The sequence below is a fragment of the Athene cunicularia genome (genome assembly GCF_003259725.1).
Source record: "Athene cunicularia isolate RWA chromosome 4 unlocalized genomic scaffold, athCun1 chr4_part2, whole genome shotgun sequence".
Classification (NCBI taxonomy): Eukaryota; Metazoa; Chordata; class Aves; order Strigiformes; family Strigidae; genus Athene; species Athene cunicularia.
Genome location: NW_020799099.1, coordinates 7,679,514 through 7,694,199, shown reverse-complemented (window position 1 = coordinate 7,694,199; position 14,686 = coordinate 7,679,514). Strand labels below are relative to the sequence as shown.

At 49.8% G+C, this 14,686-nt stretch overlaps 1 protein-coding gene across 1 annotated transcript in view; it reads left to right on the top strand.

The window, feature by feature from the left end:
- The window catches only part of PARM1 (prostate androgen-regulated mucin-like protein 1), a gene marked incomplete at its 5' end in the record, with an annotated part of 16,223 nt that extends 3,050 nt beyond the window's left edge, over window positions 1-13,173 (top strand). Inside the window, 3 exons of the mRNA XM_026847894.1 lie at window positions 10,961-11,668; window positions 12,422-12,500; window positions 13,070-13,173. Of these exons, the coding sequence (XP_026703695.1) occupies window positions 10,961-11,668; window positions 12,422-12,500; window positions 13,070-13,154 (872 nt within the window). The remainder of the gene's footprint in view (window positions 1-10,960; window positions 11,669-12,421; window positions 12,501-13,069) is intronic.
- Window positions 13,174-14,686: the final 1,513 nt, after the last annotated feature.

Genomic DNA, 14,686 nt, shown 5'->3' with positions numbered 1-14,686 from the left:
GGGGACAGGGGGGAAGGCAGCCCCCCGCTCTCCCTTGCCGGGGCCAGCCCGGCTGCCTCCCGGCAGCGGCAGGATGCTCGGAGATGGGCTCCACAGAGCAACCCCCCCTACAGCGGTCTCACTCACACCCCGACACCGTGCGGCCGGGTGAGAGGCCCCTCTTTTCCCTCACCCCTATTTTCCCCCACTCCTGCCCCGCAGAGGGCTCCCCAGCTGGGTCCCCCTGAAGCTGGGGCACAGGAGAACAACTCCAGGGGACCACCAGTGTCTCTTCGCGGGCAGACCCCAGCCCTGCCCAGGCTGAAGCTCACCCCCTAACCCCGCATCCCCCTTCCCCGCACGGTCGCTGCTTTGAAGGAGCTTTTACCACTGGCCCTGGCCTTGAGCAGAGGCTCCTGCTCACCCAGCACCCCGGGCTTCTCCCGACTGACTAAAGGCATCTCCCTCCGTCTGCCTCCCCCCAGCAATATCAACCTCCCCATTTCATAGAAACACCCAATTTGACATCTTTCCCCCACTACAACAGCCAGAGGAGACAGTTCAGTCCCTGGCCAGTGCAACAGCGAGCACTTTCAAACGACAGCATGCACAGGTTATCCCTCTGTCCAGGCTGGGTTATTAATAAACAACGTGAAGAGCTGCTTGCTCAGAAACATGAAAAACACACTTGCATAACCAAGCAATGGGGACATGCATAAGGGGAAATATATTGGGCAAAGCTGTTATTATTAAATTGCTGTTGGTGCACAGCAGAGCAGTGCAAGGGGATGAGGCTGGGTGAGGTTTTGAGCTCCCTGCAAAAGCCCACAGCCAGCAGTCATGTCCCCAGAATAGCAGCTGGGGAGGCCACATCTGCAGGAGCAGCGAACCCTCATCCTTGACCACATGAGCATGTGGGAGATCTTCCTCTGTTTAAGTGACCCCACTAGTGCAAGAGGAGGGAGAGATGCCTAAATCCTTCTCCTTGTAAAGGGGGAGTTGGCCAACAGCCTTTTGTTTCTGTACTTTCCAAGCAACTGCGTTTGGGAGGGATGGGGATGAACCTACATTCTGCTCTGCAGGGGAACTGGGGATGCCACTCGCCTCCTTTGTGGGCTTCTGCCTGACCCCAGTTTGGCCATCACCTTGGCAAGCCACTTGAAAGTGGCCAGCCTCAGCTGGGAGTCAGCCCTCAGCTGCTTTAGCGTTGGGAGGCGGGTTTTTCCCAGCACCCAGGCCAAACCCAAAGCTGTTCCCACGACCATCCCTCTCTGAGGCACCACCACCAGTGAGGCTTGGCAGAAGAGTCAGGAAAGATTTCCCTGGAGTATGGTCCTGTGGCTCCCAGGCTGTTCCCAAACACCCCCAAAACCCTGAATCTTTTGGATGCTTTCTACAAGTTTTTGTCCCCATAGAAATAATACTTTAAAATATATATTTATCACCCATGGGAAAACAAAAAGCATGATTTAAATATGCTTCAAGTTTATTCTTCAGGACTTAGTGACAGAAAGGACGTCACTGGGCAGGAGTAAAATAAGACTGGGCTTTGCCTGGCCACATAATGAAATAATAGCATCTCACACGAGGAAGTTTTTATCCTATTATTACTTCTTACTCTGCATGTAAATTCTAACCTGCTTTCTTGACATGATGCCTGGCCCCATACAAACAAACGCCTGGTTGCTGTGGCTCCAAGCCTGCTTTCCCCTTTAGCAATTCACCCTGCTCCTCAGCCGAGACATTTTAAAGGACCTGCAAGAGGCAGCTTTCAGCTTTAAAGGCTTTGGGTACTTCTGCAAGGAGCCTCTGGGGAAGAAAAGCTGGTTTTTGGGGGGCTTGGAGCCTGGCACCACAGGCTGCGTTGAGCTGCCACAGAGACCATGCTTTGAGCACTCTTGGCCCCTGTCCCCCATAGGTGAGCTGAAGGACAGGAGAGATAGGTAGTTAATTATCCCCTCTCCCAGGCCAAATGAGCAAGCAACAGCTTTGGCCTCTAATACCAGAGGATGCTCAAAAATGCCTCTGCTCAACCTCATTGCTTCCTCTCCTGGGGAGAGCTGATAAATGATTTCTCCTCCAACAGTCTAACATCCCAGGGAAATAAGAATAGTGGGACACACATTTCCATGTATCCAAAATGTAACATGCAATATCTAAAGGGTTTTTTTTTTTATTTAAATCAAGCAAAAATCATTTTAGAAATAGCTGGTGCTGTAAACTACTGCTCTTAATGAGGGCAAAGCTCACACCAAGAGGAAAAGTTCCCACACTGCCCAGCAGCCTCATTATGGCCAGCAATCAGCTAAAGCCACCATGTGAAATGACAGCCTGCTCACACACCCCAAGCAGGACACAGGGCCCTGCCAGCCAGGGGTTCTCCAGGAATGCGAAGGCTTTCCACCCCACGTCCTCATCAGACACCTCTGTCTGTGTGGGTTGACTGGTAGCCACAGGTTGCTTTGTCACACCCAGAAGGAGAAAAACCTCTAAAGACTCCTCTTCACTTTCTTTTCTGATATAATTTCATTGCAACTTCAGGATCAAGTGCTTCATCAACTGAATAATTAAGCAAAACTTAGCATTGGGGGGTGGTGGTGGTGTGGTGAAACAGACGACATCATGTTTTCTTTGAATGGAGGATGGTGTGGCCTCCCAATTCTGCAGCTGCTGTGAAGGGTGGGTTTGTTGTGCAACCAACAGCCCTTGCTGCTGTGTTTGAAGATTAGGGCAGATGGTTGCCTGAGGAGGACTTGGACACCCACTCCAGGCTTCCCCAGGCAAGGAAAGAGCTGGTCATAGGGAACATGCAGCATGCAGGCAACCATCTTTATTTTAAAAGTTGGCATTATCATTGTTATCTGGGAAAAGCAGAGATTGCAGGATGGTGAAGCTGTCTGTCTGGTTCCCCAAGAGCAACCTGTCTGCAACAGCTTTCCTCAGGGGATGAGAAGTGTGCATGAGTGAGACAGGCCCCCATGTTAGCTCCTTCCTCCCATGCAATAGCCTGGAGAAGAGCAGCCACTGCTCCCAAGCCAGGCCATAACCCAGCAGCCAGTGAAGACCTCACTTGAAGCCTCTCATTGCCAGCTTGCCAGAAGTCCTCAACTTGATGTATTTGGACACATGGATTTTGCTCTTGCCTTTTGCAAAAGGCAGGCCATGCGTCTACAAGAAGTGCTGGTACGACCCCCAATATTCAGGGAGGTAGATGCTGCTGTGTTTGCTCAGCCACAACCCCTGGAGGGCTGCATCCTCAAGAAGAGCCACCAAGGGACATCTCCAGGGTGTCCTGGCCAGCTGCATGTTTGGGACAGCATCTGTCCAAGGGATGGGGCCTCTGCATGGTGAGGGACCCATGGAGACAGCACACTGATGTCCATTGCATAGCTGTTTCTCTTAGCTACAGAAAGAGTCAGGCTTTGGAGCAATTAGACCTAAACCACTTAACAACCATGCAGCAGAAGAAAACTAATCATGCAGAAAGCCAGGTCAGCTTGCCAGTAAATCAGAGCAACTACAGGTTTATTTAATCTGATGGCCTTAGCTTCTTTATGCAGTTACTGGATTGCTTTGCTTTTTACCTGTTGATGTTTCCGGCCCTTGGTTTTCTCACTTGGCTTCTTCCTCCTCTCACAGCCAGTTTTATACTATCAACAGCACAACCTAGCATCAAAAAGAAAGGTGATACAGCAGAAGATGAGCAGGCAGCAAGGAACCAGCACATCACCCAGGGGTGCTCCTGCTGTTACTAGCGTTATAAACACACACATGCAGTACTGAAGCTTTGCTACAGGCCTGGAGAGCCACCATGTTGGCTCTGGTTTACACACTGAAGCTCAACAGCAGCTAGATATATCCTTGAGAGTTACTATTTCCCAGTACCAACCATCTGCGTGCTCCCTCTGTGATGGCATAGAAAACTTGCTGGGTCTGACACAGAGCTTAGACCCTGCAGAGCTGCTCTCAGACCACCCCAACATCCCCATTTCTTGGGGATAACAAGGAAGTGCCTTGCAACAGTTCCCTAGAAGAGCAGAGACACGAGTTCAAAGCCCCAGACAACCACCACATCCTCTCTCTTTCCTTTTCCATATCATTACAGTGCTTAGTCAGACCCTTGTTTACTGCAGATGGGGCCCTCCAGCCAGAGAACAGAGAAATGAACAACACCAAAGCCCAAATTACATGGTGACAGAGAAGGTGAGGCAGCCCAGTGCTGAACAGCTTGAAAAACAAGTTGAGCCCAAAGCAAAAACCAGTTTTATTTAGTTTTACCCCCCACAAGGAGACCTTCTGCCATCCACAGCTAGATGCTACCAGTTTTACAGCTTAAAAGCAACAGCACAATAAAAGTTATACCGGAGCATGAACAAGGAGGAAGAGAACTGCAGAAAACAGTACAAGGTATGGGAATCCCCAACCACAAAAACCAAAGCTAAGCCAATAAGGTCATGAACAGGAAGTCCTCAGCCTATATTTAAGCATAAATTGTTTTACTGTTCTGCATCACTTAACCTGGTTATAAACGAAGACATGCTGCAGGCCCAGAGGAGTCAGACTTGCTCTATCATCATTGCTTTGTGAAAACAGCATAATATAGCATCTACAAAAGGTCAAAGAAGATTGTGCCCTACCAAAGACATCACCCAGAATGAGTAACGCTAACTTACCTCAGCTTTTAGGGTCCAGATACTCCTCTGAAAAAGCTGAAAAATGCTCCAACCCTTGCATACATGCTTTCTCTCGCTAGTACCATCATTTACAATTAACTATCCATGTTTTCTCTATACTCCTAGCAACACTATGTAACTAGGACACAGCTCCAGCCACCAGCTTCTGTATCAGAGCCCCTAACTGTGACAATAGCCCCTAATCACCCTGACAAGCCCCACCTGGAACCCCAAACACCCCCCCCACCCCACCCCACCCCCGCTCTGCCCATTGGGCTGGGACCTCCATTTAAGCTTTGCTTTGGTTACCAGCTTTTTGTCTCACTTGTGTGGTGGGTGTATGTATCTGTGGTGTTGGGTGGTTCTCAAGTCTGTGTTGTGTATAAGTTGTTTCTAATCTGCCCTTTTTTCTGTTGGATTGATGTTGTGATGCTGTTTCTAATTTTTCCTGCGTTGACCCTAAGTTTAATGTGTCCCCTTGTCTTGAGCAGAGGATGGGGCTGTATCAGCATCCTTTTTTGTCCACTTTAGATAGGTGTTGAGGGTATATAGGGTGGATCTTACTATGGACTTTTGCTTTATAATTTGATGCTTAGGTATGATCTTGGTCTTATGCTTTTATTAGTGTTTGCCTTGGAAGTAGCTTCTGAATTGACATGGAAAGTGGTGCTTGAGCTTGCTGCATGAGCACAGTCTGCTGTGGGTACCTAGCAGATCTCTTTGTTGCCAGTGGCTTAACCTTTTGTCATATTTCTTGTTTAGAAAGGGTGATTAGATTCCCTGTCTAAGTACAGTCAGGATAAGCTGCTGGGAGGGAGATAAAAATAATGGTACAAAAATTTTTATCCCTGGAGCTTTGGCTACCAGAGGAACATCACCTACTGCAGCTAGAATATGGGTGCCTTAATTCAGGCTGAAAGCAGGCATGTGGTGTGTCAGTTAAGTCATGTGGACCTTTTGGTAATTACATCAGATATGATGAGTCATGAAGTGAAGCTTGTTAAAAAGCTCCATCTCTGCCTTATCAGTGGATGTTTGTTTGCTGTGGCATGGTTGCTCCATCTGATGTCATTCACTCAGGCTAGAGATGTTCTCTTGGTTTTTTTTTCATGCTGCATTTCAGCTGGCAGAACAATTCAAAAGCTTGCTGCAATTGCTTCTGGAGTGCCTGAGAGAGACATTGTTGGAGATGCTGCCAGCCCAGGTCAGGCTGCTGTTTTCTAAGGAGGGTACAGGAAGAGTTCAGCTTCTGCAAGGGTGACACGTCCACCTTTATGTGGCTTGCAGAAGTCAGGACAACAGCATGCAAAGAGGAGAGGGACATAATAATCCGGTGGATGGTTCATTTCTTAGGTTAGCAGGTGATGAGGGTTAATATTCCCTAAGAGCAAAATATATGAATTATAGGGGTTTGGGTTTTTCTTGTCTTTAGCATTTTCCATACTGCTAGAGAAGACAACCTAGGAAAAGGACCTTTCAAAGCTCCTGTGGGGCTGTGAAGTGTGACACTGCTGTTTTCTAGGTGGTTACCTTGCCCTGGCAGTCCCCCCCACACCTCTACTCTGACCTGGATTCCAGTGGGGTGGTCAACTGCCTTAAGTGAATTAGATGGGTAAATTCCTCAGGGCAGAACTATGCTTGGCATCCTTTGATAGCTAAAATCCCTTAGTCCCTCTGACAACCCCTGTCTGAGGTTTTTTTAGCTTTTGAAGTCATGTGGTTCTAAAAAGTTTTCTAGTGGATTTTTGTCCCTCATTCCAGTGCACTACCCTGGTTCCTGCTCACAGCTGCAGGTCCTACAGACTAGGTGTGGAGAAATAAGGAAAACCCACCTTGGCTTTTTTCCTTTGCAGGTAGGTTGGTAGAGGACTGAGCTTGCAGACAAGCTGGGAGCTCTCCTGGCCACTCATCTCCGTGGGGACAGGCAGCACCCACTTTTGCAGGGTGGACTGTCCACAAGCTGGGTGCAGTGGCATGAGGACATGTGGAACTACTAGCTAAGGGGGTCCTTAGCTACTTTTTTTTTTTTTTTTTTTCTTTTTTTTTTTTTTTTTGTCCCTTCATCCTAACCTAGTTCAGAAGCAGCCTGCATTGCCTCTGGGATCCCAGCTGGGCTTTTCCTGCAGTGCAAAGGGGCACAGCCTGTGCGTGAGGGGGTGATGTGCTCTGGGTGAGACCTGGACCGCAAGTGGGCAGTTGCTGAGTCCAAGATAACCCCGTGGAGGTGATGGCTTAGAGAAACAAGAGGATAGCAGAGGGCTGGCACAGGCAGGGTTTGCTAGAAGAGATTAATGCAGCACTATTGATCTGGAAACCAAAACTTGGCTGGCAATAACCATGCCGGAGCAGGGGGAGATGGGGGGCAAAAAAACAAGGCTTAAATGAGCAGTGTGCTGCCTTTGGCCATGCTTGCTGTCCTGGGAAATGTCCCTGTGACTTGTGACCTGCTTGGCTGTGAGTGCTCAACCAACGGTCAAGGATTGTTCCTGCATCCACTTTTGGCTCACCCTCTGCATTTATATCCCTTAGATATTATCGGAAACTTCCTGACTCATCCTGGCTAGCAGTATTGCCAGCTTTTAGAAGTTCCTATAAGTTTGCCTCTTGAAGTTCAAGCAGATCATGAGAACTTTGCTGACCCAAAGCACGAGCAAGCAATATGGGATACCAGGGTGGCTTTGCACAGAGGTGGTAAGCTGCCTGTGTCCAAGGGTGGTAGCATCCACATTTACAGAGTTGTGACACTTTCAAAGGGCTACCAGCCCTGCAAGGGTCCTGCTGTGCCTGATGTAACAGCAGCATGTCATGCTACAGGCTGTAGAGGCTGTCTTCTACCTGTTGAAGTCAAACATCTGAAATGCCACAGTGTGCTGGAAAAAGGATTATTTTACAGCAGTACACATAAGTGTTGGACCCTGACCTGAAGAACACTAAGGGTCAGGGGATGCCCAGTCTGGGTTTGGCACTTCTAGCATCTTCTGCTATCACGTGGCAGCTGATTTCTGGCCTGGCTTGGCCATCTCCAGTGCCTCTTAAAACAGTTGATGAGTGCTCTGCTCAGGGCATGCACGAGCTGCAAGCTACTCCTGGCAATGCAATCTCAGGTTAGCTGGGCACCTTCAGGCAGTACTGTAGAGGTTGAGAGGTTTGTTGTTGCAATAGTACTTAGTTGCAGTGGGAAGCCTTGCATCACTGCTGATGAGGGAGGCTGATGGTGTTGTGTCTGTGGGGAAATAATCTAATCATCTGAGGTCAGAACTGTGGGTGCAGGGAGGCTGGTGGAGCTGGGGCAGAATATGATGGGCCAGAGTACTTGGATTCTTCACCCTGCCTTCTAGCAACTTGTATTGCTGATCCATCTTTCCACACACACATCTCCAAAGCAGACCCTCTGCTCTCTGGCAGTGACCATGCCTCCTCTTGCATAAGGCCCAGGATGGCTGCATGGTGTTAAATCCTTGAGAAAGACCCTGTTTCTCAATGTTCCTTGTGAATCCAGACAGAGTTCATGTCCCGCCCTTGGCCATGAAAACCAGAGGGCTGTGCTCTCACAGAATTGTGGCTGATGACACCTTCAGTTCTTGTGATGTGGGAGGTTGTAGAATAACAGTACCTGCTAGAAATGGCTTTCATACCTTCTTTTAAAAAGGAGATGTGGTTTTGGCAGCCTCCCTTTATGCTCTGCCGCCTACCCCCAAAAGTGAGTGTGCTGGCAAGACCATATGGGGCTGCTTCAACCTGGTCAAGAAAGGGCAATGGTTCAGTGTAAAAGAGAGAGTTCAGTGTAAAAGCAAAAAGGGAACAAATCAACCACTAGAACCTCAATATCAACATGAAGAGGCAGGTTCTTGCAGCTTGCTTCTGGACACTGGAAATGATGTACCAGATGATGTTGGCCCCTAGCAGATGTTGCTGCAGGTGCTTTGCAGGTCCCACCACACTGGTAAGCGACTTGCCTGTGCTGTAGGAGACCTGGAACTTGCTGCCTGTGGCACACTGGTGTGGAGGGAGCTATGCGAAGGGATGGAGAGGCACAGGGAGTATTTGGTTTTATGGTGTTGCAGTGCCTGAGCTGAGCAAGGGAGCCACCTGCCTCTGCAGAAAGAGGGGACAGGATGAGTGGGGACCCATCGGGTCTGTTGGATGGAGCCAGCACTTTGGGCAGGCTTTGCCCTGGTAAGATACTGTGGGTGAAGTCAAGCTGTGGAAAACCAGTGTATTTATATGAATTAGTGGCTTTTTAGCTCAGGATTATCACAGTAATGCAGCTCAAGTTCACATGCCATTACCTTCCAGGTATTAAGCCTGAGATGAGCAGGCCTTGGGATGAGGAGACAGAGTACCCTGTTGACAGCAGAAGCCTTGCAGGAGCCCAGTATGCTTTGGAAAGATGTCTGTGGGATGTCTTCCCTGCTGCTGTGGTTGGGCTGGGTACAGAAACCATGCATGCTGAGCCAGGTGGGCTCCCTTGGTAATCAGATTCCAGCTTATTTGTTTCCCCTCCCTTATCCTAAAGTCTGCCAGCCTTGTACCTCAGCCGATGAAGAGCTTGAGGAGGGTGAAGGTTCAGAGACATCTCCAAGTGCCTGTCCCTGGGAGAAGAGCACCCATGGCCTCACTCCCACCTCCCAGACCCTCCTGCTTGGGAAGTGGGGTCCATCACAGGTGTATCTGCAGTGCCAGGAAAAAAAAAGCCTTTGGGTCAAGCATGCTAGGGACTTGTGCTCCGAAATACCTTGGAATCTAGAAGTCATACCCCAGAGCTGGATTTAAATCCCTGGCCAAGCATGTTTACAGTTTCTAGACAGAAAATGGCTTCATGAAGCATGTGCTGTGTACCCAGCACTCACTGCAGTGAGCCAGAGGTCTTTAGCTGAGATGTCCCTTCTGCTGTCCTGCTCCGCTGCAGGTGTACGGGCTGAGTGAAGCCGTATTAGACACCGGCAGTTTTCTGTTTGTGCTGATGGCTGAAAGCACCCTAAACATGGTTTAGTGAGTCCATGCTCACCAGTGCTACATCCTGCATTTTCTACACACAGGTGCTAAGTGTTTCCATCTCTTCTTCAGCACAAGGTGCTATCTGTGCCCTGGAAGCCTGTGGTTCTCCTGGGTGCTCAGCAGTGAGGGGTTTTGCTGGAGGAACCCTATGTTGCACAGCCCCTGCTCCCAAATTTGAGTCCTTCCCATGCCATTATTTCTTGGTGCAGCTTTACGTGCTATAAGAACTGCATGGTGGGCCAGCAATAGCTCTGTTCCATCTAAAACATCTCTGGTGAAGGCTGGGTCCTTTCTTGCAACCTTGGGTGTCACCTGCATGGGTGGCATTTCAGATTGACTTTGGGACAACAGCAAATTTGGCTGTGGTGGTTGGCAACATCTCCTTGAGGGGCGGCTTGGTGATGGGGAGAAGACCCTTGTGTTCCTACCAGTGATGCCCAGCTATATATGATCTGCAAGCTCCTACTCACAAAGGGCTACCATAATAGTTGTCTGTGCCCTCACTGCTGTTGTTTCTCATTCTGGAGCTGAGGTGGGAGTTTGGCTGCAGGTTTCCAACAAATTCAGCATTTTGTTGAGTGTTTTTGTCCTCCATGCTCATATAATAATTAGTTCATTGAGGCTTTTTGCACCAGATCAAGTTCTTGCTTTTCCCAGTGCTGGGCTTGAGATGATCTGGGGGGTGTAAATAAATGTATGGGAATAAAAATCCCTCCTGATGTCACTTAGTGTTGGCATGGTCTTCCCTCAGCCTGACAATGCTGAGGAAGTTAGCTGCTAGGGCTGGCCCAGTGCTGAGTTTAGCCCTGGAGATCAGAAAGGGGGGGCAGGGGGAAGCCCCAGCAGTCTGCTGGTGGGGATAGAGGAAAAAATGACTCATCTTCATGCTAAGAAATGAAAACGAATGAATGCACAAGGAAATGGGGTGAGAGGAAAAAGAGATGTCTTGTGTTATCATTCCCAGCTGTGTGGTGGTTGCTGCTGAGAAGGAGCTTGCTCCCCTGCTGCTTTGCTGGCCTCTGGGAGATGCTGGGAAGATGGAGGGGGTGTTTGGGGGTGGGGAGGATCCCAACTCTGGGGGAAAAAATGGTTCTGACCCCTGCCAGGACAACTGGTCTGGTTTAAACATCACCTCTAGCTGTGCAGGGATATTTCCCATCTCTTTATTTTAGATGACTCTGAGCATTTAAAAAAAAAAAACAAAAACCCAACTTTTTTCTAGCTTCATTCCCAAATCCTTTAGTGATCACCCAAACCCCAGGTTTCCCCAAGGGTTTCTCATTATCAATACCTTTTTGTCTCAATTCTAGGACTGGGTGATGACTCCAGAGCTGTGCTCCTCACCCCCACCAGCCCTTCCTTCCCGTCAGAGGGGATCCCAGCAGCACCGGGCTCCAGGGATGCTGCTGTTCTTACACCAGATCCTGGCCAGTCCTCACTGCCTGTGTCCACAGGACCTGCTGGAGACGAGGCATCCTCCAGGCCGGCTGAGGGGGATGGCCACAATGCCACCCCTGTGGCAGCACTGTCCCCTGCTCTTGCCTCTGTTGCTGTGAGCTCCATCACCGCAGCCACCACCACCATAGCAGACAGGCCAGTCATAGCCTCCAAGCCCAGCTCAGTGTCACCAGCCTTGGAGACAACCCCAGGTCTTCGGACAGCAAACACCGCCAGCTTGGCAAGAGGCACGATGGATCTGGGGGCAGCTCCCAGCCCCACGGGTATACCTACATCATCATCCTCCTCATCCCTCCCCACCAGTGACCTGTACTCTTCTCCTGGGATAGTCTTGTCCCCAACACCTGTCCTCCTGAGCCCTGGCACCACCCAGCCACCAGCGCTGACCAAGGACATCCCTTCCCTAGGGACACTGGCCATGGCATCGAGCCTGGCCATAGAGCCAACATCCCCCCCAGTGACTGTGACAAGCCCCACTGCAGCTGAGGCCATGGCCACTGGCAAAACCACCCTCTCCACCGGAGTCACCATGGAAGAGGTTCCACGCGCCTTGAGCGCAGGTGAGCCCCAACTGCTCTCCATATGCCTATATAGATATAATGTCAACCTCAAGGTGCATAGATAAGAGGGGCAGAGCCCCTGAATTGAGAGGGAAGGAAGAGGTGGCCAACTTTCCAAGAGCCCCATTCAGCAAAAGCTGAGCTTTCCTGAAGAAGCCTATGTTATCTGTCCCACCAGTGAAGACAAGGAGTCGTAGATACCAAACATCAGTTGCCCAGAGTTGTGAATAAAATCCTTAGTTGCAAATTTGACTTGAAAAACTTAAGGATGAGAGGAAACAAGTGCCTGGATAGTGGGTGCAGCCTGAATTAGGAAGACATAGGTTTTCTTTCTCCCTCCTAGAGACCTCACTAATCTGACACTAGCTTTCACCTGTCTTCTTCTGTAAGCTTAGAGAGCTTAAATGTGCTTCATAATGCCATAAAAAGGAGGGATCTGGAGAATTTTCTAGCCTTGGCTCAGCACTAAATGCTGCCTGGTGCTTGGAGCAGCATCAAGGAGTAAGTCCATAGTCCTCAAGCAAAGCCCAGCTGTGTTTTCTCCCAAATCCACCTGCCCTGCCTTTATGGGAAGGGGGTCACTGCAAAAATACAGGGGTGCTCAGCATTTTCCACAGGAGTTTTAGGAAGTGGTGAGGGCATGGCCCCTCCCACCAGAGATGGCTAGCATGGGTGTATCAGGTGTGGGGTGGGTGCTATGGGGCTAGGATTTAGGGGCACTGAGTGCTGCTCTTTCTGATGGACCCTCTGCAGGGAGCATTGTGGCCATAACCGTGACCGTCATCGTGGTGGTGGTGCTGGTTTTCGGGGCAGCGGCGTACCTCAAGATCAGGTAAGGCTGCTTTTGGAGTGCTTGAGCTGAGGCTGAAGTATCTCTCACTACCGCAAGGGTTATGCTCAGGGGCAAAGCCTTGGGAAGATGGTGTCCCCAAGCCTGGTGGGGTGATGGGCAGCCTCTAGTCCCAGCATGGCTGCATTTTCTACCACATCTATAGTGAGAAGCAGAGTTTTGCTTCCTCTTTTTACAACAGCCTTGCTCAAATGCCAGAGATGCTGTTCAGCATAGTCATAACCAGTAATTATCCCTAGGGTAAGCTGCTGCCACGGGTCTTGCTGTGACTTAGACAATAAACAGCAGCACAGCCCAACACTGAGCATCTGTAATGAGGCTTTGCCGACAACTGAGACGAGGTCTTGTTTTAATTCCATGGCATGTCCCAGTCTGGTTCAATGGGGGCAAAAGCCTGCCCGGGCTTATTTTCTGTCCTGGGGCATCCTGCTAAAATATCCTAAAGCTTGACCCAGTGAGGACTTGCATGCACCTTTTTTTTTGCCCCATGGTAAAATAACAAATAAAGCACCAAATCAACTGGTAACACTGGGTTTGCTTTCCCTTGGCAGGCACTCCTCCTATGGCAGGCTTTTGGATGACCACGAGTATGGCTCCTGGGGCAACTACAACAACCCTCTCTATGATGACTCCTAGCATGGACGAGGAGAAAAAAGAAAAAAAAAAAAATTCCTTAATTTATAAGTGCTTCTGCAGCAGAGCATCCGCTCTTGAGGAGATGCCTGGGCGCCAAGCCACTGCTGCAGGCAGGATTACGGCGGGTCCGGTGGACGACAGGCAAGCGGAGGGTGGGCACACAGTGCCTGCAATAAACATGAATTTTGGCCTTTGTGTAGGAAACTCTGAGTCCAGGGGCATGTTGGCTACTTGATTTTCCAGGCAAGGGAACCCAAATTCTCCATGGGAGAAGGGATGGGGGGAGGTAAAGGGAGAGGATTGAGGTTCAGCCAGCACCATGGGATCCTCTGAAATGCTGCTGCCCCATGGCTTGGGATGGGTGGGGGAACACAGGGGCTGCTGAGACAGAGCCAGCAATGTGCAGGGGGCTCCCATGCTTCATATTTTCCTTTCTCTGAAATTACCTCCCTGCATCATCCTGCTGTGAAATACTTCAGTTTGCCTCACTGTGGACCATGAGCAGTTATGAGGCTGCTCCATCACTGGTCCCTTCCTTTTTGTGCAGGTGCTTCTGTGCAGAAGCAGGTCACTTAATTTTCTTTTTTTTCCATTTAATAGTGTTTTTTTCCCCCAAACACAGCCAGGGAGCCTGTAGGAAAGTGCATTGACAACCCACGTTCCTGGGCTGAGAGGTGCCCCATTTCACACACATGGCTGCTTGCTCTGCAGCTTTATTTTTAATCCTTGAAAAATTTGGCTGCTAAGATACAGTGAAGAATATTTTAATCCACAGTTTACGTGTTCAGCTACTAGCACCTGAAGCTGGGGGATGGCTGACAGGAAGGCTGGTTTGGGGAGGAGATTCTTGGCCACTTCTGCCTCCAGCCAAATCCCCAGGCTGTGAAAAGCAAAGTCCTCAGCCCATGTGGCCTTGATAAATAAACCAGCACTACATGATGATGCAAAGGTTTGGGCATTCCATCAGGTCCCCAGAGCTGGTCACCATCACCCCAGAGGCTGAAGATGGGCTGATTCCCACAGACCCTTGTCAAGATGGTGGCATGACTGAGTTTCTGGAGGGTTTTGGGGGTAAGCAGCACCCCTGTGGTGGTAGAGATGGGCCAGTTTGCAGTGTTTTATGTCCATGCTTTTAATTACCAACTGCTTTGGGGGAGGACATGAGGTTCATCAGGGTATCCTCCAAGCTACCTCTTTGTTAAAGCTGAAACCCTGAAGCAGCAGGGCATTTGCTGGTGTAGGGAGGGCAACCAAGAAGCAGCTGCCATTCCCTATGGGATGGAAACAGATGAGGTAGGAGAGCTGCCATCTCACCCGAAACACAGGCGTTGGTTTGCTTTGGGTTAATTGGCGTCAGCGGCACAGGCTGGGAAACAGGCTCTGCTGTTCGTCCTGGCTGCTAAACAAAGTGTCCTGGGGAACATCAAAGCTCAGGGCGTTTGCATGATTGCTTCCCGCAACAGATGCATCATCTCCTGATTTTCATCAAGCGAGCGTAATAAATGCGGCCGGCACCATAACAGCCACCTGAA